The sequence below is a fragment of the Tauraco erythrolophus genome, chromosome 10 (assembly GCF_009769465.1).
Source record: "Tauraco erythrolophus isolate bTauEry1 chromosome 10, bTauEry1.pri, whole genome shotgun sequence".
Classification (NCBI taxonomy): domain Eukaryota; kingdom Metazoa; phylum Chordata; class Aves; order Musophagiformes; family Musophagidae; genus Tauraco; species Tauraco erythrolophus.
In genome coordinates, this window is record NC_141474.1 from 4,543,193 (window position 1) to 4,567,352 (window position 24,160).

The following is a 24,160-nucleotide window of genomic DNA, read 5'->3' on the forward strand; positions in this document are numbered from 1 at the left end:
CTGACTGCTAATCATAGCTCACCACTATTTAGCTACGTGGAACCAACAAGTTCATGTGAGGTTCTGGAACAGCCAAATAATGGGAGGCAAGAAATTCAACTGGTTTTTTAAGAGGAATTTGAAGAAATGCATGAAAGGAACAATGCACTATCAGTGCTTGCATCAGCAGGAAACTTCACCAAGTGATCCAAAAGACTTCCCAGCTCTTTACTTCCTCCATCTGCACAAGTTAATCCGTCATGTACAGAAAGGAGAAAGTCATCCAATAGCAGCATCCTTCTGCAAGCCTCTTGTACCACTGCATGATGCTTGGAGAAAAACTTCAGGACATTTTCTTTCAGTGGATCACGGGGAGCTTTCTTTAGAATGGTCAGTACAGAATAAGGACATTGACGATGCTGTTTTCAACCTGTCAAACATTACCTTTACCTATAGTCTGTTCACACGCTTGCACATTTCCTTCATATAAAAGCATCCCTTGGTTTTAAAACTTTGCATTCAGAAACTTTAATAGTTTTATTTCCCCAATATAAGTCATGATCTTTAACCACCAGCTGCTAAGAGGATGGTTGACGCGATACAGCTCAGGTAATGCTTTCCCTGATTTCATCTCTTCCACGATATGTCATTAATTAGAAAACGTTAGTGTCCTCAGCCCTTGTAGGTACAAGGACTGCCCACACGTGTATCATCAAGGAGCTATCATTACACCAGCTCTTCTACATTTAGGTGCCCGCAGAAAAGCGGGTCTTGACAGCCTATGATTTACTAGAAGCCTCATTCAGAGAGGCTTAAGTGGCTCCCTGAGGACCAAATGAAGCTGGCAGGCACTGCCCACCAAGGACCGAGGTGAAGGTTGGAGCAGTCCAGAGATAACCATGTCTGACATCTGGAGTCTTGCTTCCAGGCAGAGCAGTCAGTCACTGATGAAGCAAAAGCAGTTCAGAGCCCTGGAGCTACAACACAGCGAGGCTCTGGGCTCCAACTAATGGCAGGGGGACAGACACCCCACTAGACATGTATCGGTTCAAACCCGTTCCCCCGCCATCTTATCTCCATGCAAGTCAGGGCTCCAAGCAGCTTAAGTAAAAAAAAAAGAAATCTAAGTTTAGCCATCACACAAAAGCAGGAAGAATACAGTCCTGGGTCAAATCTGAGAGAAGGCAGTCTTCTATCTGGATGGCTTTGAGAGTACTTTGGGCAGCATCAGCAGGTGGAGAGGGTCCTAAAGCAAGGCAGACATGCTAGTGCCACCCTGGCTGGTTAAAGGGTGGAGGCTCTGTGCTAGGGGAGCATGAGATCCACATCTGACCCGCAGAAGAGAGCTGGGCATTGCAAGCTGAACTAGGAAGAGGATAATCACGTAAATGTGTCTTGTTAAAAAAGAAACCACTCCAGACGATGAAAATTAGGAATTACTGAGTAGGCAGAAAGACCATAAAGGACAGAGTTTAACAATGCTGGTTGAGATGCGATAGATCTAAAGATACAATTAATATCAGGTTTATAGGTAGAGGTAATATTTTAATCGGATCAATCAGTACAGATGGAGAGAAATTAAGGATTTCTGCGCTCAAAAGCATGTCCGTTATGTCTGGCATACCAAAGATCAAGCTAAGCATTCTGTCCTGCTGAAGTCTGATGGTGTTAACAAGGGGTTAACACTCACTTGGAAAGCATTTGCAGATAGACTAAGAAGGGAAAACAGGAACTGACAGGTGAAAAATGTTTAGGGATTTGCAGCCATTAAGTGGTTCAATTAACACCTTTTAAGTCACACACACCATAAATCTTTCATTTTTAAGGAATATGATTAAAGGATCATAATAAGACAAAACCAACTTTGTGTTCCAGCTCTCTGCCTTAATTCTCCCCTCATCGCTGTTCAAATCTCTTTACAAAGTCTGAAACTAGAGTCTTCTCCTTGCCATTGCAATACTTGAGCTTCTTTAGAACCTAAATCCTCAAAAGTGACCTTTGTAGAGCACAATTCAAGGTTGGATCAGGTGGAGGGGACCTCCCTCTCCAGGTAAAGGATGCTTTTTACCAAGGACTGACTGTCTTTTGGTTGTATTCTCTGGTACCTGCAATAACATAGGCCTGAAAGAAGGCTGTCCTGGAGCTGGGACATTACGGTGTTTCTTTTCCTTGAGGCTTCCCTGGGACCTACAAAGGGTTGAGAAGCTACTGCCACAGTGCCATCAAGGGAACCACTGATCTTCCATGTCCAACACAGGTAGTTTTGTTGAAACTTCAAAACCATCTACTTTTTTGGGTTCCCTTGAGATGTTATCATGGGTAACTAACTCAAAAATACATGGGGGGGCAAGCTGGAGAAGGGAAAAGGAAAAGGTAAAGGTGAGATGGACCAGAAATGCAGCTTACACAGTCCTCAAAGAGGTTAAGCATGGAAATCTCAAAAAGTACATAAAAATAACCTTTTGTAGACAACCTTTAGATAGCCTGCAGTCACAAGAAACTGAAACGTGGAGGCTATGAGATACAATATAAAAAATAGCCACCTAAGGCTGAGATAATTCAGCATAATTCAGCACTGGATTAAAGAAGTTGTATTTTTACTGGTAGCTGTATTTTTACTAGTAGCTGTATTTTTCCAGTTTTTGCTTTGTTCTTTAATCCAGAAACAGGGCGATAGTTACACCCCAGAGGTTTATACCGCCATAAGTTGTGATAGCTTTCCTTCCCAGGAGATTAGCTTGAAGGAACTCTAGTTGAAAGCTAATTGCCAAGCTCTGAAATGCTCTCCCCTAACCTCAGCATCTGAGCTGGACACACGGAAATCCTGACCCTGTAAAGATTTATGTGCATCCTTCATTTTATTTGAAGACACAAGTGGGCCAGCTCAGTTAGCATTGTCAGTCACACTGATGTTTCTTTCATGAGCCAGTGTTTTTATGGCTGAAATGTCTCAAATCCATGATCAAGTTACCCGGTGTCAACCACCCCTTTGGCACTGAGAGTTAAACCCAGTTAAAGCTCTTAATAAGGCACAAACTGCCATGGCCTGACCTGCTTCTGAGTGCCAAGTGCTTCGGATCCAGTCTATTACCATGAGTCAACCAACGCCCAGTAGTTCTAGGACTGAAACATTTTTAAGGGAGTGATCTATTCCTGCAAGGAACATCCATGTAAATGACACCACCAACCAAACACTTCAGAGACATACAGGATTACATTGCCATTATGAATGTGTTTTTTTAAAAAAAAACAATTTTCTAATCAATCCAAAGAAACCCTCTAGTAGGGTTAAGAGACAAATACTTCTAAACAAAAACTTCATCTTATTGCAAAGTGAAGTAGTTGCTCCAAAACACTGGAATTCATGAAAGTTGAAGGTATATTTCTTTAGAACTTGTTTAGTGTCAAACATTTTCTGCATTGGAAATACAGGCATCCAACACAACCAGTCATGAGGTTTTTCAGCATAAAGAGAGCTCATACCTCTCCAAATAGCAAAGGCTCTGAAGATGAAAAACACCATACGGCAAGTTTTTGCTTAATTTAAACTTAATAGCGAGAACTGACTGCCATTTTAAAAACTGACAGCAATATGTCCATGAACTGCTATTAGGATAGAGCAATCGCACGTTTGATTTATTGACACCGAAAAATGAAAACAATAAAATACAGCAGCCTCCTAAAGAAAAAAAACCCTACTGATGCTTGGCTTTTACTGCAGGTTGACTAAACAGATGCAGCTGATTTTGGAGGTTCGTGGTAACATCTATCACCTAAGTACAGATGCTGCAAACACACAGCGGTGAGCACGCAGAATACTAAACACGGATTTCCAAAGCGTGTTTACCTAACCACACTTGCACATCACCTGCTGTAGATTAACGAGGTCTAAAGCCAATTTCTTCTACCTGAACTCTGGATCTCCTTATTTTTCTCCCCCTGTAACCTATGGCAAAACAACAAAGCTGCCTCTTGAATAAATCAGAGCAGAGCTGTGGCTTCGCCGCGAGCCGTTCATCCTCTTCTCGTCCTTTCCCACCTCCTTCTGCGCGGGGGGAGCCGCAGATTATTGTCTGCCATAGCGAGGGACACAGCAAGTCATAATTAGCTCACAGGGTGCTGTTTATAGCTACTACACAATGCCAGGATTTGTTTCTTGTACCGAAGCTATGAATCTGTAAATGGGATTTTTATGAGGATTTAATGTGTCATCTTGTGTTTTTCCTGGAAGCTTATGCCGCTGCCGTTCCCGGGGGACGCGATGCACATTTACCAGAAACCCGACACACTGACTTCCTCCCTGTTCTTAAAAATAGGGATGAGAAAGCTCAGTAGATGATGAAAAAAAGCATGTATTTAAGAAGCAGGTGGGTGTAAAAAAAGGGGGTTGGAAAAGAGGAAGAAAGATTCAGCTACAGCTGGTACCAGGGCTCTGCTCCAGCAAAGCCTACAATCAATTACTGCTGGCACCGAAGCTCAGCCTTTCAGCGGGTGCCCAGCTGGCACGTGGCAGAGCCAGGCTGGGCTGATGCCAGCCCCGTCCCGGGCAAGGGCTTCCCTTCCTGCAGCTGCTCCAGGCCAGCAGACTTGCTCTTGGCCAGACAAGTCCTCGCAAACGCTGTCACCTGTCTGCTTTTAGAAAAGCCTGTTAGAGCTGCTGCTCCTCCAAAAGCTGAGTCACCAACATAACCACTAACGATTTATGCTCCAGCACCATCACTCCAAACAAGGTTAAGCAGGATCAATTTAGGGTAAGCTTCCCACAAGGCACGTTCGGAAAGCCAAAGGGACAGACAGCGCGAGGACAGAAGAGACATTCCGAGCCGTGCCAGCGTCACTCGCCAAACTCGGCACACGAGACACGCCGCCGCATCCCGTCTGCCCGCATCTCTGCGGGGAAGAGAGGTACCACCCGTGTGCCACAGCAGAAAAATGCCCGTCTTCCATATCAGAAAGGCCACTAGCAGACAGAACAAGGCTCTGGAAAAAACTGCACCTTCATTCAAATTAAGATGAACAGCTTTAAGCCAAAGCTTTTTACAAAAAGCAGGCTCCACTCGTTTAGATTTTTCTATTATAATAGAGGCACGTTTTCAGCATGCTGCAATATTCCCTAATGAAATTACAGCCTTCATATATAACTTCTCCCTCAAGCTACACCACTTCAGAATAGCAAGTTATTACGCCGCTCGACACTACGCCAGTGAGCCCCAGCACCAGTGACGCGCAGCACAGCTAATGGATCTAGCCAGGATGCACTTGACTGACAACCTGACTGCATCTGTCAAAACCAAAAACACCCACATGCCGAAGGAAGGCTGATATAACATGGAGGTGCCAATGGGAAAAAAAACCGATATGCATTTCTTCGGAGGAATGAGAGAAACTAGGGTAAGGAAGTGAAAGAAGGTCCACATCTGCTGAGGCATGGAGTGTCAGAGGACAATACATTTAGCATCATTATATATATATATATATAAATGTTTATATGCATGAAATTTGAGAAAGAGAAGAAATCTTGAGTGCAAACAGTGTGTTGTCTGGAGTACAAAGCTGACAGGAGTTACATCACTGAAGGTGCTAACGTGGCTCTCCTCACCAGCAGCTGCCGGAGAAAGGAGAACATGCAACTATCTACTGCCTGGCAAGATCCTCGGGGTAGATCCCTGTCAAATTTGAAGTAGCAAGTCTGGAAGTCGTCTCAGACAGACCAAGGAATACCAAACACATTGCTTTTCCTCTTCTAATTAAGGCAAAAGGATGGTTCTCCTATTATTCTGCTCTTCTCTCCAGAATAATCAAGCTGAACAGCGTGAACTCTGCTACGACTCAATCAAAAACGCTGAACATTTCCCAGGTCCAGCAAAATCCAAGCTCCACAATCAGCATGGCTTATCAATACAAATCCCTCTCGGACTTGTTTACACCTGTCTTGAAAGCCAGTCCCAGGGTCAGATGCATTTACATCCTTTCCTTCATAAACCAGTGTTACACAACTCCCAAGAATAATCAGCACTAGTGATAAACGAGTGACTGATCTGAAAAAACATGTCAACTACAGAACTAAGCATGACTTTTACCCCATAAAGTAGGCTTGCAAACATTATTATTCTTGTTGCACAACATTGTTTTTTGTGGACACCAAACTGTTACATAAATTTATTACTTGCACTTTTGTGGGTGCTTTACTGTTTTTAAAATGTAGAGTACCAAATAAAAAGACATGAGCTCAACAGAGATGCTGGAGACTTGTATTATAATACTGAATTGTTTTGATTGTCAGTATTATTTACTGTTGAGCTTTAACAGAATTTTTGAATTAGGATTTTAAAGTTATATTAGTTGGATTCTTTCAAGTGAAGTTCTGACATAATAGTCTATATTTCTTTGGTTTAAGTCATCTAAAAAGATAAAAAAATAGGTTGACAGTAACGAGAGGCACAGAAGCAAAAAACCAAGCAAGTTCTTTTCCCAGGAGCTTGATATTATGAGGCCCAGAAGAACAGTACTTCAGGCAGACAAATTCCTGGACAGAAGGTGCAAATGAGGCACAATTCCTGAGGACTAGTAGTCTCTCAGCAGAATGGAAAGCATCTAGTTGATGAAGAGAAGGGAGCATGAAGGAATCGGTGGCTATTATGAAGAACTGGGCACAGAAGTTACCTTGAGACAAGCAAAGACTTGACCTGGAGCACATTCACTACTCCACTTTTACTCTCCTTTTAACTGAGTAGGTATCCAACAGCATTTGCAAGGAACACAGCAGTTCACTACCCTATGTGCCTTTCTCCTCCAGATACGTGGGCCGGCTATTACCTTGGAGGAGCCCAGCATACATACATCACAGTGCTTGTGGCACCCAATCCCACCCAGAGTTCAAAAAGCAAGTTCTCCATCGTCTCCTGCTTTCCTGCTTTCCTCTTTTCCCCTCCCATTCCCAGAACAAATAAAGAAAGTAAAACAGCCACTGAACATAAACAAGCAAATGGAAAAGGCCCTCTGAGTTAAACACAAAGTCAACACCTACCTGATTTTGGAATTACAGGTCATTTCATTCTCAGGGTAGTGAATATCCACCGCGTCCTGAATGACTGTACCATACTCGTAGACTTTAATCTTCTTTGTCACCCCAGCAATGGCGAAGTAGTCACAGTCTCGGTCAAACTCAATACTGAAGAACAAAAGCACAGGTTGAGAACCGTGTAACACAACATATGTACTTACCAGAGGAGTATTTTACCACCCAGACACCTCGGTATGGCAGAGCTGAGCACCACAACTTGCAGTTAGCAAATACCCGGTTCAGAGCACTTCGGCCAGCTCTGGCACACACACCAACACAACGTGTCATTCTTGCTCTCAGGCACCATTTTCCAGTCCTCTCCAAACACACCCAACACCTCCCATTTACTGAAACAGACTTTTCATGGTAGCACAATCTCCCTCCCACAGGCAGGACCTCTGTTCAGATGCTCCAGAGGTTTTCCAGTTCAGTTACATCATCTACATTGTGCGGTACCCAACGTCAAAGCCAACGGCTCACCCTGGAAATGTGCTTAACATTCAACCGTAAGCTCTGTGAACAACGTGCTACGGGATGATTGCCCACTGATTTCTCTGTTGCATTGCCACATCCCTTAGCTCCTATATACAGCAGCTTGGTGAACTCTAAGTGTTAATGCAGAGCAAACCAGTATTTGTGGGGGAAAAAAAAAGCCCTTCTAAATTCCTTGAGTAACAACAGAGGGTTGAAACATCTATATTCAGTACTGCAAAAAACCATGCACGCTCTGACTTCCACTCAGGGTTGCTTGTAGAAAACGAAGCACCTTCTTTCTTGAACCGCAGGGTAAGTTTGTAATAGATATCAATGGTGTTGGAAGTAAAAGCAGTCACCTTATAACAAAGTTAAGCTGCAAATGAGAAAAGCCTGAGGTTGCACACGAAATACATCTGGGAGGAAGGCAGGCAGCAGGTTATAAACAGCTAATGTCACTGCTACCTTCGCAGCTTGGAAGGGCTCGAGAGAAATCTGCTAGACAACAGGAGGCAAAGCTGCTTCCTAGAAGGAGCTCCTCCCTGCCCGCAGCCCATGTTGCCGCAGGCAGGGCAGGTGGACACGTACACACTCCCCTCTCAGGAGCATCAGCAAGACAAAGTTTGATATTCCTCCCAGAAAGGGCTTGGGGGTAGCATTTGTCCCAAGTCTCCAGGTTGGTATGATCAGTAATCAGTTCTCCTCAAATCCCTTCACAAAGCAAGCAATCTACTACTTGGAGAGTTCTCTTTTGGGGCCCCCAATATAAGGACATGGACCTGCTGCAGCAGGTCCAGAGGAGGCCACCAAGAGAAACCAAGGGCTGGAGCACCTCTCCTATGAAGACAGGCTGAGAGAGTTGGGGCTGTTCAGTCTGGAGAAGAGAAGGCTCCGGGGAGACCTTCTAGCAGCCTTCCAGTACCTAAAGGGGCTACAAGAAAGCTGGAGAGGGGCTTTGGACAAGGGTGTGTAGTGATAGGACAAGCGGTAATGACTTTAAATTGAAAGAGGGCAAATTTAGATTCGATCTAAGGAAGAAATTCTTCAGTCTCAGGGTAGTGAGGCACTGCAACAAGTTGCCCACAGAAGTTGTGGCTGCCCCATCCCTGGAAGTGTTCAAGGCCAGGTTGGATGAGGCTTTGGGCAACCTGGTGTAGGGAAAGGTGTCCCTGCCCATGGCAGGGGTTGGAACTAGATGGTCTTGAAGGTCCCTTCCAACCCAAACCATTCTATGATTCACTCAGTAATTCATTTCAATCTCTGCTGTCTCTATCATACTTTTTTTTTTTTAAAAAAGCCACAGCATTTGTGAACTAGGCAGCAAGTTCTGAATGGCAGCAGGGAAAACCAAGTTTACACTAATCAGGTTTCACATTCGTATAGCTTGAAGAATCCTGACAGCAGGAGTATTTAAGGTACCTTTCTACAATTAGAAAGCATTAAATCAATTGCAAGAAGAGAGGGCTCTTCAGGCTGCCCCCATAGCTACAACAGCTAGAGTTTTCTACCCCTCAACATAGCTGAGAAGTTGAAGGCACTGCAATGCTTTCAAGGGAAGATAAATTTAAATGCCAGAGTTTTCAAGTCCTTGCAAAGGAGGTACCATCAAGTTATTTTTAAACGACGGAGAGGAAGGATTGTTGATACGCAGTCTGACAGTATAAAATAATTCAGTGAAACAGCTTGTAGCTTGGCCTTTCAACTCAGGAGCCTAAACTTCTCCGAAGCAGTGGCAGGAGATGGGCCCACTCACCATCACTTGCTTGCTAGAGGAGAAACGAGCTAGTCGGGTCAAGCCTGCAAAATCGCAAGCCCCTAAAAAGGCAAAGAAAAGAACGTGCTTACGGCTTCAGAATAAAGGAAGCAAGCACCCATCTATTCAAATAAAAATAGGAGAGGGGAAGGAGTCAGCTAAGCAGCCAGACTGCTCTCCCTCACTCCAGATCTACCCCAGTCTAATCACTTTTTATAAAACCAGGATGAAAGCACCGTTCAGGACTGTCTTGTCAGCTCACCTCATTCGATGGAAGAATTTTATAATCTATAACAACACAATGGATTTACTTGTACTGCAATCTTAATTGAATGGCTGTCTTAGCTCCTGCTCAGTGCCCTGTGGATTCAGGTAAACTGATGGCAGCGATTCATCTACTTGGTTTCAATTTATACCCTTAGCCTTCTGCTGCTGAAGAAAAAAATACATTACAATGTCTGGTAAAAAGCCAAGTTATTAGAAAAGAATAGAACCTCTCTCACCTGGGGTGGGTTTGCTACTCTAGCATTAATTCAATTATTTATTTTTTTTTTAAATAGAAACATGCTGTAGACATAACAAATGAGTATTTCAAGATGTCTACAAAAGTTAACACACCATTAAAAAAATTAATAAAAAGCATCAACCAATGATTTGATTGCCAGACCTGTGACCTTCAAACAGCAAAAGACACTGCAGGGAGAAAACAGATGCAGAAATAAACCACCACCTGTATGGAGGTTTGTTAGCTGCAAGAGAGGCAGGCAAACCCAACACAAGACTAATGCACACTTGCACCTTGGTCTCCATCATCTAAGCATGGTCCTGGTCCTCTCACTTTCTACCAGTCAGATGGTTGACGGTTTTCTTTGTAAATAGCCTGCTAAAACCTAAGTAGCTAATCATGTGGATTATTTACCACATAAAACTATTCCTAATAATGGCAAAGCTCTAATGGCAAAACTCTGTCTCCCCTGGATTAATGAGGATTAGGACAAACAGCCCACTTGCATAGCAACAGTTATTTTCATGCTTTTTTCCTTCAAGCCTTCTAAATACTCTTAGTATTAAGCAAGGCTTATTTTCCACGTAAGCTTGTGCATAAGAAAGAGCTTATTTGTATGAAAATTTGCAAGAGAACTTAGTTGTATTTTATTTGTCAAAAGACACAACAGCACTAGCTCTGAAGAAAGATGACATTTTGGTTTGCAGGTGATGCATTTCTACAGTGAAAGTGAATTAATCGTTAGCACAATGATAACGTGTAATAGAGTAATAGCAAATAGTTTATTCTTTTTGTCTAAAAGGCTATTGAGTCAAGAGATAAACCAGCTAGACAATATCCACTTCCATCAGCAAGCCAAAGCAACTTGTGAAACGTGTCTGCAATGGCTCTTCACATCCTGCTAAAATAGGAGCAACGTGTTTTGGTAGCACTATTTTAAGTAGACTTAACACGGGACTGACAACGAGCATCTTCATCTCAGAGGGCAGATGGATCACCAACTGTGTGTGTTGTAAACCTCCCTCAGACCTAGCTTGAAGCAATGACCTCCTCTAGAGATAGATCAGTTCAAGCTTCGTTTTTGTATTATTTTTTAAGGAAGTACTGGAGATAAATCATATTTTATATCATTTAAACATCCAGGGAAGTTCCCTTTTGGACTAGCGGTGTTCCTTGCTCCTCAAAAACGTACATATTGGAAACAATTAACTTACTTTTAAAGTCCACACTTCTTACCAACAGAGACTAGCTGAATTTTTATAAGGACTCTTTTAGAGACAGAAAATCTCCTGGATATTTGAAAAAGATTCATAAACATGCAACAGAATTTACCTACAAAAATTAGATTGAAAGGAATCAATTGTTTTGTTCCAAGGAAAATAGAAGAGAGACACCTCCAGTACCCTAGTGATTGTTTTCTTTTTCGTAAGAAGTTAATGACCAGTGTCCTATGGAAATACCACCAAGCGCTGCTAGAAAGTAAACACATTCTCAAGGGTTCTGGTTTCTCTGCTTTGTATCTTCATTCTCAATCTGTGATATTATAAATCAACTGCTTTATTTTAATGCTAAAATCTACAACCTTGGAGAGCACTCGTAGCTAACAAATGGAATTACGAAATAAATTGCTTCTGAAATATGTCTGGAAGCTTGGCTTGGTGTTGAGGGTAGACCAGTGGGGAAAGAGTAAAGCATGATTATTTACCAGTTCTGCCACTGCGTAAAGCCTTGCTACACTCGTGTCCTGATGGCACGTGCAGTTGTTCTCCACATCCCTAGAGGAAGCACTGGAGTTGGAGAACACATACAGATGGGCAACTAAATTGATTAAAGGAATGCAGCAGCTGCCTTACCATAAGGGTTCTGAACAAGGCAGCAGCACAACTGGTGTTCAACAAGCCACTCCACACTAGAATTAGGAGACACTCTGATTTGGGACAAATGAGGGTTTCTTCTCTCTCAGTCACACTTGAAAAACCACACACACTCTCCAGGTACTTACTCCTGCAAGACATGATGGTGGCAGAGTAAGCCTGATGACCATGAACAACCAGTCCATATCAGATATTAGCAGAAATAAATACAGATATACTCTTTAGTGTCTTCCGTGTAACGACTGCGGATGCTGGGAGGCTGCAAGTAGACAACTCTACAGGCAGTGACCAGGCTGGCATGCTCTGTGGTCTTCTGCAGGGACAGCATGGGGGGCTAGGTGCCCTTCAAACCAGCCCCAAGTAGCATGAGCTGCCCCAGAAATTGCAGTTGGAAAAGCTCTGGGACGTCAGACCGGAGAGGCACCCAGTCCAGCCAGTTTCCATAAGAAACAGTTATGTGCTATATCTAGTCCTTCCAACAAGGAGGTGGTGCAGAGGGTCACCTCTAACTGCATTTGCCTTTAACTGCATCACCAGTTACAATTAAAGGTCTGCAGCCACCTGCTCCTCTCCCCTTTCCATACACACACTCTACAACTGCTACTATCATCATAAACTCCTCAGTCCTGACTTGGTAACGAGATCTGTGACTGCAGGAGTTGCCATTTCCACAGATTAGATGACTCAGTCCATCTCATGGGACTATATATATATATTTCTCCCTGGATATACCAAACCCTTTCATTAATACAGTGCTGTTTCTATTTCTGTCCTCCTATCATGCTGTGGCCCCATATTTAATTGCAACACAGATATATTGCTCTCTGTTTTGGGGGACTTAATTGGTGGTAGGAAGGAGAGAAACCAGCTGCTTTTGCTCTTCACTTACGTTTCCTCAAAGTCTTTCTCACTCCTTGCTTCCACTCCCTGGCCTCCAAGGGATATCCTGTCACTTCTAACAATCCCAAGTCCCACCATCTTATAGCCTAGTTGTCTCTTTGCAGTGCCCGTTTTGAGGCACTAAAGTCAAAGGTCAGAAATTTAGGTTACAACCCAACATCACGACCATCACTGCAGACTCTTCAGCACCTGGGACCAATACAGAAATTGGTATTAATATCACATACCTGAGAGACTCTTTTTACAGCAGACTGATATTTTAAGGCAAAGTAATTAGTGTCACTAAGTGTGCACTAGCATACTAATTTGCAGTTTTTAAAAATGAAGCTATATTCAGGCATAGGGAGCTGCTACTACAGCACTCAGATTTTGTGCTCCATCAGCTCTAAGTCTAAATTCTGTCACATATCAAAACAAAGGCTACTGAGACAAAGCCTATAAAGTCTCAGTATCAAAAGGCTTTTTCGCTAGAGCTATGAGTGGCCAAAACAAAAAAATATTTCTTTTTTTTTTAAATAAAGCAACAGTTGCATTAGTTACTCCTTACTCTGGAGTATCACCTATTGAAAGGTCACTGTTTCTATCCTCATGTCCTTAACCTGTGTCACAGGGACAAGGATGGACCACAGCTGGCCGAATACATTCCCCGATTCAAACCTCTGTGCTATGAAATGTGTTTTCCAAAATACAAACTGAGCAAGTACACCATCATCCCAAGCAGGCTGACAATCTCTACTCAAAGGACCACTTAAAGAAAACCCCTTTGATTCTCTAGTCTGCTATATGGATAGATAAATTAATCATATCAACAAGATTCCACTTGAATGCGTTCTATCGAGAGCAAACACCTTCATCCCTAAGAATCACATTAATTTGGATTGGATATGACCCCCAGATTATCAGAATATTGCCAGTTATGGCATCTCAATGGATCAGACTGAAGTCTAATGGAAGTCTAATGAACACTGCAGGACAGAGGACCCCAAGCTATTTCTTGGGAGTTGTTTGGGTTTATTCCAGCTCCAGGTTCAGCAGCACTAGCTGCCCTTAACACACTTTGGGTACCCTCCCCTGCCACCATACCTCCTCCAGGCTTCAAACATCTGCTGGGGATACATTTTCCCCTACGCAAACCTCTATTTGAAGCATAAGAGACTAGAAAGCCAACTTTGCATGTTGATTATCTCCTTCCCCCCCCCCCCCCCCCCCCCGCTGGGAAAGAGCCAGGGAAAGGCATTGTAAGAGTTCACTGAAGCCTGCACTGCATGGAGAAGGACAGTCCTCAGCTCCAAGCTCCCTTGAGAACACATTATTGCACCAGCCATGCTGCAGTCACACTTTCAGCATTTTTCTTGCAGCCACCGTAGCCTGGAGTTCTATCTCGCTCCGTTTGATGAAAGGTATAAAAAGGTACCACTTTGACAAAGTAATGTCATTAGTTCCAGGCCCACTTCATACTTCCAAAAATCCTTTTAAGTGTACTGAAATGCCATCAAGTTCTAACAAAGACCACTTAGCAATACACCTGGTCCATAAAGAGCTGGTTTAAAGGAGAATATTAAATCTGAATCGAGGAAGTTTGGTGGGCTTAGATCTCTCACAGCTCTGAAATCAAAACCAATGGAGCTACTTTCATGCTTTGTCATCGCTAGATAAAAGTCCTTTTTTTAAACCCAGTAAGAGAATATACTATGCTACGAGAGATTAATCATGCTTCCTGCAACAGCTCAGCTTTCAGAACCAGGATCCCCTCTACTTTGGGGGGAAGCAAGGGGAAGTGACTCTGAACCTACTCTCTTCTAAATACAAACCAAAATCTCCAGGAAGCCATAGCAGACTTCCAGTCTTGTCTATAAGACTCTATAGCTAAAGACATCCTTTTCTACTGCATGAGTGTTTTTGCATACACATATTCAGAGGAACCTGGCTTAATTAGCACTAATGATGAGAAAGCCTATAGGGAACTACTGAATTTTGCAAGCAACTGAACATAAAGCGTATTGATAAAAAGCCACTTTACTGCTAGGCGATGCTCTTCTGCATGCTGAAGAGAAGATGACGACAATCCCAGTGTTTTTCATGCCAGATACACACAAGTACAATGAGCCAAAGCTGCTGCAAACAACCACCATGCAAGTTAATGAGGATTAGATTCAGTTTTTCCACAAACACCATTTTAAATAAGCTAGAGTAGGGAAACATGAACTAAAAATGCCAACAGTTAAATGCAGAATGTTTCTTATGACGCTATTTAAGATTCAAGCCAAATTATCAGTCTGGCTGCTGTAGTATTTCGGGTAACCTATCTATATTTGAAAAGCAGGATGTGCCACTTCGCCCAGCTGGGCTGATACACAGCAGGTCACGAGTAACTCGGAGCAGCAGGAGCACCGCCCCACAGTTATAAAATACTAAGGTGGAAGAGGTTTTAAGCCTCCAAATACTCAACTGTCCTCTTTCTGCATTTAAATTTGGGAAACATTTCCAGAAAGGAAGATGACAGCTCCTGCTCAAGCTGTATAAGGAGCACGTTTGAGGGACAAAACCTCACTCCATGTCGGGTTACAAAGTTGTCTGCAGAGCAGTACTGTCTTATCGGGATTATGCCATGAAGTACGGAGGAACTCAATCGATTGTGATAGATACTAAAGTGCTTTCTAAATATAAGGCTGTTCAAAAGCTTGCAAGCTTGTTTTCAAGCCACCACATTTATTACTACACCAACAAGGATTTTGTTTCTTCAAATCTGAGCACAGCAGCGGCAGAGAGCCAAAGAGGCTGAAGAACAAATGCATCTGAAAGAGCTCAGAACTGGGAACTTCCATCAACACTGGAACTGTAAACACCACAGTCCATCCACAGGCTCCGATGATTTCCTTCATGATTTAGCTGCAGCAGCTGAAGACATTACTGCCTCCAGCTGACCACGTTGCCAGAGGCCCCATTTCTCAGAAAAAATCACTGCCCAGCCCAGTGCCCCCATACACCTTCTCCCATATTATTAACCCAAGCCCCCAAACTCGCCTGACACCACCACCAGCTCTTCTGCCAGATACCCTGCTGCAGAGCATCAGGAGGGACAGCTGGGGACAGTAACCTCTTTAGACACCTCAGCTCAATCCAACAGGCACAGCGAGCCAGGGCACCAGCCTTCATCAATATTGAGTCCATACGCCACAGATGAGCCATCTCGAGGAGCCAAAGAATAGGCTGGGGCCATTAACTGCGATAGTCCTGCTGCCTGGCGACAGTGGAATGAGGTTAAAACGCCATCAGAAGCATTTCCCATCCAACTGCCAGATCTGTTTCAGGAGATTGCTTTGATGGGGGTTTTGAATCTTTTTTGGTCAGTATTTTGATGTTATCCTTAAGCTAGTCTTTAGGAAAATTAAAGGTACTTATGAATACCCTTAATTTCACCCAGTCTGATACAGAGAAACTTGTTCTGACTCCCACCAACGCATACACACACTTGTACACCATCCTGTAAGAACGTAAATGCTACTTCGCAACTCATTCGACAAAACAGCTATGTGGCACATCACCAATGCATCTGTCAGAGTGATTATTAATACAGACAGTATTAATAAATATTAGCTCAAGCCTCTGAGCTGAGCTGCTCATAAGGTTTTTTCTCAGAACTCCTTAAGCCCCCACCTACCTCTTTGCATGCATTAACACACTACCTTTTTTTTTCCAACTACCTGCCATTTAACAGAATAATTCCTCTAGTTAGTTAGCAAGGAAGGAACAAACTGAAAAACCGAAGGCATGCTAATGCTTTTCAGATAATCACCTCCTAGCAAATTCAGGCATTTCCAATGAATATGACTAGAAAATTAAAAGAACACTGTAATAAGCTACAGAAATTTGTGTTCTATTAATAACAGGCTTGTTTCTTCAAGCAGACAAAAAATCCACTGTCTCAATACTCAACATTGAAAGAAAGCTATAAAACTGGGGAAGAATTAAGGGAAACCTGTCTTTGCCTTTTACCAACACTGTCACCACGGAAGTTCTGTGTAGAAGTTGCTGTGAAACCACAGCCTTCATGCCTTACAAGCCTGATTCCCAAGACACAACACTACTGCCTGATGATGGTCATTACTGCATGAACATCAGGAGGAACAGAAGGGCAGCTACCTGCAGCCTCCTAGAAAGGATTTTTGTCCTGATCAATCAAGGAGGAGCAGAAACAATGATGCAACACAACTTCCACATGCTACCATCCTTCTACACTAAATATTAATCATTCAGAGGACGTTCTTGACACTACAGGACCCGTTTTTAATTTCTGCACCTTTACAAAGCTTCTCTTCAAAAAAGTCCAGTCTCATTCTAAAAAAATACGATCCTGTTTAAATTAACTCCCATTTTTAAGCCAGGGATCCGGAATTATGTAGGAAGTGAATTTCACTTTGCACTACACATGGCAAATCCATGCAAGGACATCACTTCTCCTTAGAAAAACTAAGGCCAGAGGAAGATGCTCAGCAGAAAGTTGGAGACAGAACCTCAAGTTTTTAAACCAGCTGATTGTGTACCTTTATCATGAGAGTAGAGTCCCCAAGACTTCAAGGTCTCTAGTCCAATACCCTGCTCAGAGTAGGGGCAGCTCTTTGGTCAGACCAGGTTGCTGAGGGCTTTCTCCAGCCAGATCCTGAATACCTCTAAGGACGGAGTGTGCAGAAGCTCCTTGGGAAGACTGCTCCAATGCCTGACTGTCCCTCACCGCAGCCAATGCACACTACATATTTGCCATGAAACAGGAACTGCTTACATAAACTGCATAAAGTTTCTTCAAGAGATAAAAAAAAGAAGAAAACCACAAAGAGCAAGCATTGTTTAATATATCTGGTTTAAAAGCCAATTTCCAAATTGATGGAATACTCTTCAATACTTTTAACAGACCATTTATAAAAATTCACAAAGTTCGATTTAAACTAAAAAACCTAATCTAATTATCTGCAGATAGAGACAAGTTTGAAGTACTAACAGAGCTTCATGGGGAAAAAAAGATCTTCCTACTACCAAACAGTGTAAAATTATGAGGGAGAAATTTCCAGTAACTTCCCAATTTCAAGTTATTTAAGTTTTACCTCTAAAAGTGAAAGCTAATGTTGACAGAAGAACAGACTTCCCTCTCTGCAGTGTCACCACAGTCACCAGGAGGTTTATTTTTCAGGTCAAGACTGGAGATGTGAGCAGAGGTGCTCTTTTCTGGTTTGAAAGTCCCTTTCGGCACTAAGAGCCCATCCTGGGAACTCGCAGGGCTGGGTTACGGAGCTGACAGTACCTCTGAACTCTGAATTCAGAGATTTGAAGTGACATCTGCACGGCCCTTCTGCTGGTTACGAGTCACATTTGGCTTCTGCTCAAGGGATCCAGACCACAATTACATACTAGGAAACGTTATCGGTTCTGCACTCCAGAGAAAAAGAAGAGGAAGTAAGGGAAAGGCTCTGTACTTTACTTGGCTCTAATTAAAAACAAAAATCAATCTCATTTCAGCTCCAGAAAACCTCTGGTCTACAGGTCAAAACCTCAGATGAAGTAACGTAAGAGAACCACGGGAGAGGCATAAACTTGAAGTAGGTTCAGGGTATTATACTACGAGTTTCCTCAGCCACTCTGCAGTTTGAGTCTCTTTATCCAAGTATTCCTCTCTTCCTTCCAGTTGTGAGAAGAGTCCAAATAAGACTGATCCATCCACAGTTTTGAGTTGCCACTAGTAAGTAAGAGTCCATTTAAAAAATGATCGATTTAACAGACTAAGAAAAATTCAGCTCTCCTCAATTCTCATCTTCTCCAGGAGCAGCATCTACTGTACTCTAAAATACAATCCCGTGAAGGATAAACCCACTTACATTTCTTTCATTTATCTTTACCACCAAGATAGAAGCATTGCTGGTCACACACTTAATAAAATGGCTCATTTAATCCTAGCCAGCCTGGAGCATAAAAAAAAATATAAGAAAAACCAGGCTTGTTATGGTGGACACAGAACTAAAGGATATCTTGTCAAAGTCTAGATCCAAGAATTTATATAGACAAGTAATTGTAGTCCAAAGTAAAAAGGGGAACAAAAAATAGAATGGTTCAACAAATACATGGAAAACATATTCCTAATGGATGTTTTTTCTTGTAAGTTCACCTTTGAAGAAAGGATTTCAGGTCATGTCACTAAAAGGGTCAACACAAAAATACCATCTTGAAAACAACTTAATTGTACTGTTTGATGCTAAGAGAAGCCTCTTCCTATCTCATTCGTTACTTAGAGGCAACACAATAATAAGTAAGCAATAAAAAAATAAAAATAATGGACCTCAAAGGTAAGACCTTGGTTTTGAACAGTCTCAAGATGCAACAGGTGAGTTGAGTAAGGTTTCAGCAGTCAAAAAATAAAGTTGTTCCCTTCCCCTCCCGTAAATCACTATGCCTTTAGATAATTAGTCTTGGCTACCCCAAAACCCTTCAGATGTCATTTTAAGACTTTTCAGAGAAATAGTAAGCTAACCCGGAAGAATTTAAAGTCTGAGCAGGTGACAGAAACCCATATCATTTGCCCCCAAACCTCAGGCCCTCTGGGACAGATCTGGGAACTCCCCAGCAGTGAGAACCAGCTTCCTAATAACCAGGTTTCAGACAGATATCTTGCTTTAGTCTGTTTCTTGGCTTTTTCTGTCCTTTTTTAAAAAAAAAATATGAAAGACTGCCACATTATTCTCTGAAGGCCTCTGACAGCGCTAAAGCAATTTTCTACATAAATCATTGTAATGCTAACGCTGCAGTTTACAGCCTCATCTTTAAAAGAAAGCCTTTACTATTTACTGCCACAGCAAGCGGAGAAAAGAAAAAGTTAAGCTCTCAGGACTGCTCTGGCTGGGGGCATACTAAATGGAAAAAATTTATTCCTTGGCCCAGTTCTAACAAAACTTAATATACTTGTGAAAACAATGTAAATACTTTGTACTTATGAGAACTGAGTGTATTAAAAAAAACATTTAGCATATCGAGGTGCATGTATAGTCACATTGCAAGCTTGCTGAAAGTCTTCTTGATGTTAAAGGAAAACTGAGCCACTAGCAATTGCCAAGCCTTGGATGTGTTTTCACTGATCATTCTTCTCTGTTAATCTCTTTCTTGAAGCAAATAAGGAAAAAAAGGACTGAGGGTTGTAATTTTTGCTTGGGAGTGTGTTTTTAAGCAAAGTAAAGCTCATCTTCACTGGGCTTACGATTGTGCTGTGTGTACCTTTCAAAATAAGCCCGTACGGCCGTGATGGAAGATGTGCAGCTTCGGTACCAGCCCTGCGTCGGTACCCGCTGCTGGCACCGCAACCGACGGCTGCCACCGTGCGGATGCTGCGCGGCCGCCGCAGAGCCACCAGCCTGGGTCCCTCGGGGAAGCTCCCTGCCAGGCCAGGTGAAACCTGGAACTGGAAAGCAAAGCATTGGCTTGTCCCTTCATCCCGAAGGGCAACCGTAGCTTTCCTAATATCACGTTGGAATTTTTATAGCAAGACAACCTACTTAGCGTTGGTCATGGTCTTTTATTAGTTCTCAAGAAGTCAAGACATTCATAAATATGCTTGTGCCAAGGCACTCAGGAGAGTAAGGCTGCTGCTCTGTTCCAGGTTTTTTCAGCCTGTTTATATACAGTCTTTAATTACACTTTTCATCCTGTTACCATAAATCCAGTTTTATTTCCCTTCTAAATGAACATCAAGGTTTTGTAGATAAGGAATATATTTCCATCTCCTTCCTTTGCAAACATAATGCTAACACATTTTAAAAACCTCCTTATTTAAGCCAGCAGATCTTTGGCAGTCCACTGTGTTACCCTCACATAGGGTTACAGCAATGCAAACCAAACCCTGTTGCATGCTGCCTATTTGTAACAGCATATTTTTTTAAAAAAACTAAATAATTATGAGGAAGTTTAACTTCCAGTCAATTCTACTTTTATTAAGTATACTTAAAATATCTCTTTAAAATACTTTCTATAAGATTTATGAGGGCTCCTTACTTATTAACCTTATATTTGCTTTATATTTAAAAGCATTTGTCTTAACAGCACCAGCTAAGCATCCAAACTTACTTTGTCATTTCAGTGTTTCCTACTGCATTCCCTTTAGAAATCAGTGCAGTGGACCAAACAACAAAACAACAAAAAAACTTTTCACAGCACGTAAAAAATAAAAGTGATAAGATTTTTAAGTGCCCCAATAACTAATTTGGCCCATGCAGGTACCTAAACGCTTTTGTTTTACTATCTTAAGCTGTCATCACCAAGACACACAGCTCATTTAGCTTCACAGACTCTCTGAACTTGAGACTAGTTGGACGAAGAACAACAGAGAACACAAACGTGTTGGCCAACATAAACTACATGTAAACTCTTGAATAACAAATTCAAACTTTAAAGGAATTTTTAAAGGAATTGCTTTGGAGAGCAAGAAGCTAACAGGAGTTACAGCAGCAGGACGTTCAGCAGCCCTGCTTCACCAAAGCACTTAAGGACATGCTCAGATATGAACCATCTTTAACTCAGTCCACATACTAAAACCCCTAAAAATTTCTTAAATGCTTTGACAATGTTCTCCCCACTCATGCTTTTTATTCAAGTTGGAAGCCAAGTTATTTTTCAGTTAAATACATTTACCTACCAATTCCAGTACTGGCTTGGAGGGAAGCCCCGTAGTATCTTCATTTAGAAGAAGAGTAACAGACATACTTTTCAAACATGTATTTCACCCAAGAATTACAACACCTTCAAAACGGGAGCGAGATTTACTGCCCTTCCAGCATTTTCTAACCAAATACCACAAAAATGCTGCGATTGCAGAATGTCAAGGAGAAGAAAGGGCAAAGGAGCAAAACCCAATCCGTGCTGAAGTTGGTAGCCGAGGAAGTTTGTCTACATTGCAGTGAGATTCCCATCTGCATTTCATTGTAGCTAGTGTGAACCCAATCAGTGCAGGTTAAATATACGTCAGATCAGTGATGATTGTGTTCTGACCTCTGTGGCTACATCGGACATTACACATTCCTGCTACATATTGCAGTAGTTAAGGAATCAATGCTGCTTTAGGAAAAAAAACGTATTCTCTGCTACACATGCCTCCATTTCTTCACATACCACAAACTTCTTGGGGCCTTTCCACAAATATTTAAGCTGTTCTGTCACCATCTAAATGGCCCCTTCATAAGGCATTAGATCAAGACTCAGAAAACCCAAATTCAACTCATGCCATTGTCATGTTTCTTTCAAGATCTCAGGTATGGTCACTCTGGATCTCCTGCTCTCCATGTATAAAATAGAGATGATACTGCTTCTCTCCCTCAAAAGGTTGCTGTGAACAAATGCATTTAAATTTGTGAAACGTGCCTGTAAGAATCTAATGAGTCCTGCATATATGCCACACAGAAAAGATTTCCCAATTAACATGTTGCATCATTTTTTTCCACCACCAGCAGCTGCAAACAAGCTACCACAGACTAATTAAATCCCCCAGGGTACACTTCCACAGCTGCTGAAACCAGTTTAAGGTTAGGGCTGCTGGCAGGTCCCAGCCTCTCCTTATCGTATGTGCTCTCTTAAGCCTGATCCCTAAGGGAGCTGGTTCATGGAGCTAAACTAGAAGAAAATAACCCTGTTGAAGGACTATCAATAATATTTCACCAGTTTAAAGAGTCCAAACTGGCCCCCAGGAGGCTCAGATGAGCTTCAGTGGTGGTGCACAGGACATGATCACCCCACATGGCAAGGGGTACAGAGGAGTTGTTGGCAAGAACAGAGCTGCCAAGTTGGCTTTACCACAACCACCTCCTCACTAGTGTTTAGTGCTGTAAACAGAACTTCCAACGCTCAAGAATTCCAGTAGTCACAGTTAAAAACAACTATTTAGTTTTAGCTATTACGACTGGATCAACCAACAATATTTAAAACCACCACAGATTCTTAAAGCTACCAACACCAAGCAAGATGGATGTTTCTTGAAACACCAGAACGGCATCACTTACAACACAACTACACCAACGTGGAGAGGACCGAGCTTACCACGGGCTTCGTGCTTTATCGCAACAGCTCCAGATACTCACTGCCACCGCAAAGGTTCTGCCTTCGGTCTCAACTAATGCCAACGGGAATAAAAGGTACTACTGCAGTACTCGAGTGCCTTCACTGATCAATTATAATCACACATTCACAAAACTATTTTTTTGAGGCGACTGCGGAGTGTTCTATACATACACACACCATAACTTGATTAATACGGGTTATTACCTCAGCCTCGGCAGCCCGTACCAGCATGAGGTGCTCCGTCAGAGGAGCAGTGTGTCTTACCTGGACACTATGCTGGAGCCGTTGTAGAGGTCACTAGCGTAAGACAGCGTTGCCAGGGGTCGGACAGAATTGTAGCGTGTGAACTTGGAGAGACACTCCTGAAACTCATCCAGCTGGCTTGTGGTTCTGCTGTCATCTAGGGAGAGGCAGCGGCGAGCAGGAGGGAAGAAATACAGCAAGATAAACTCAACAGCAAACAAAAACCCTAAAATTAAGATTTATGTCTTCACATGATGCTACCTATTTGTGTTATTTGGGAAGGATTCTTGGTCAAAAACGGGTTTTCTCTCACCTCTAGCATTCCCTGAAGGCAGTACGATTTTTCAGAGACAAATTAAGTCTTTCCACTGCAACACTGGGTGAACCTACTGTGCTGAGAGTCTGCCTAGAGATCACAGGTACAGCTTTCCTGGTAGATAAGCTCATTTATTTTATTCAAATTCAGAGCCCATGGGCCATATAGATTATTAACATAAAACCTTTAACCATATCAAAATGCACTGTGAAGAACACATCTAGTTTTCTATGGAGGTGAAAGTATATTCCTTTCCCTAGACTTCTGTTACAATATGACTACATTTGGTGTCAATTACATTCAAAATACTTTTAGTTAAAGATATTCATCTTGTTACTCCAAAAGCAACAGAGCTAAGGGAAAGTTGTTTCAGGGCTGGAGGAGGAAGACAAGCATGAAACCAGAAGACTCCCTGTACTATAAGTTTTGTGCAAATTATGACCTTCAACAGACAAGGTGAAACTGAGCTAGCTTGAATAATAATGATAAATATTCTGTGGGAAATGGAACAGTTTACTACAAAAGTTAAAACTAAATTGCAGTGTAGATAGCTGAAAGTCATTCCCCAATTCCTCAGAAGTTCCAGTTTTCCCTCAGTATGAACAGAATTTTACGTAAACGATTGTAAAATCTACAGTTTCCTACATCAGGAAAAAAATTCCTAACTTACTGTGATGTCACTTGGGCAAGCCAGCCTTCCTAACACAATCACACATCCACGGTCAAATGTTATGTAGAGCCTTCAGGCTCATAACAACCCCCAGAATTTACAGCAATTGCCCCTTTCCTCCTCCAGCACTCCCACGTATGCTTTTTCTTTTTGAACCAGTGCAATGCAAAGGAACACCACGTACAGCTGCTCTCACAGCCCTAACACACAGCCCCTCGGTTTACACGTAGTCCAGTTTGCAAACCACATTGCTGCACACCTTGGCTCCCGTTTAAATCTCAGCATCCACTGCAGCAGCAG

At 42.4% G+C, this 24,160-nt stretch overlaps 1 protein-coding gene across 2 annotated transcripts in view; it reads right to left on the reverse strand.

Moving 5' to 3' along the window:
* COP1 (COP1 E3 ubiquitin ligase) overlaps positions 1 to 24,160 on the reverse strand; it is a 131,286-nt gene that overhangs the window by 69,461 nt on the left and 37,665 nt on the right. For both annotated transcript variants that reach the window (XM_086617108.1, XM_086617107.1), the window contains exons 11-12: positions 22,896 to 23,031; positions 7,007 to 7,150 (exon numbers count right to left, since the gene is read on the reverse strand). In XM_086617108.1, the coding sequence (XP_086473234.1) occupies positions 7,007 to 7,150; positions 22,896 to 23,031 (280 nt within the window). The remainder of the gene's footprint in view (positions 1 to 7,006; positions 7,151 to 22,895; positions 23,032 to 24,160) is intronic.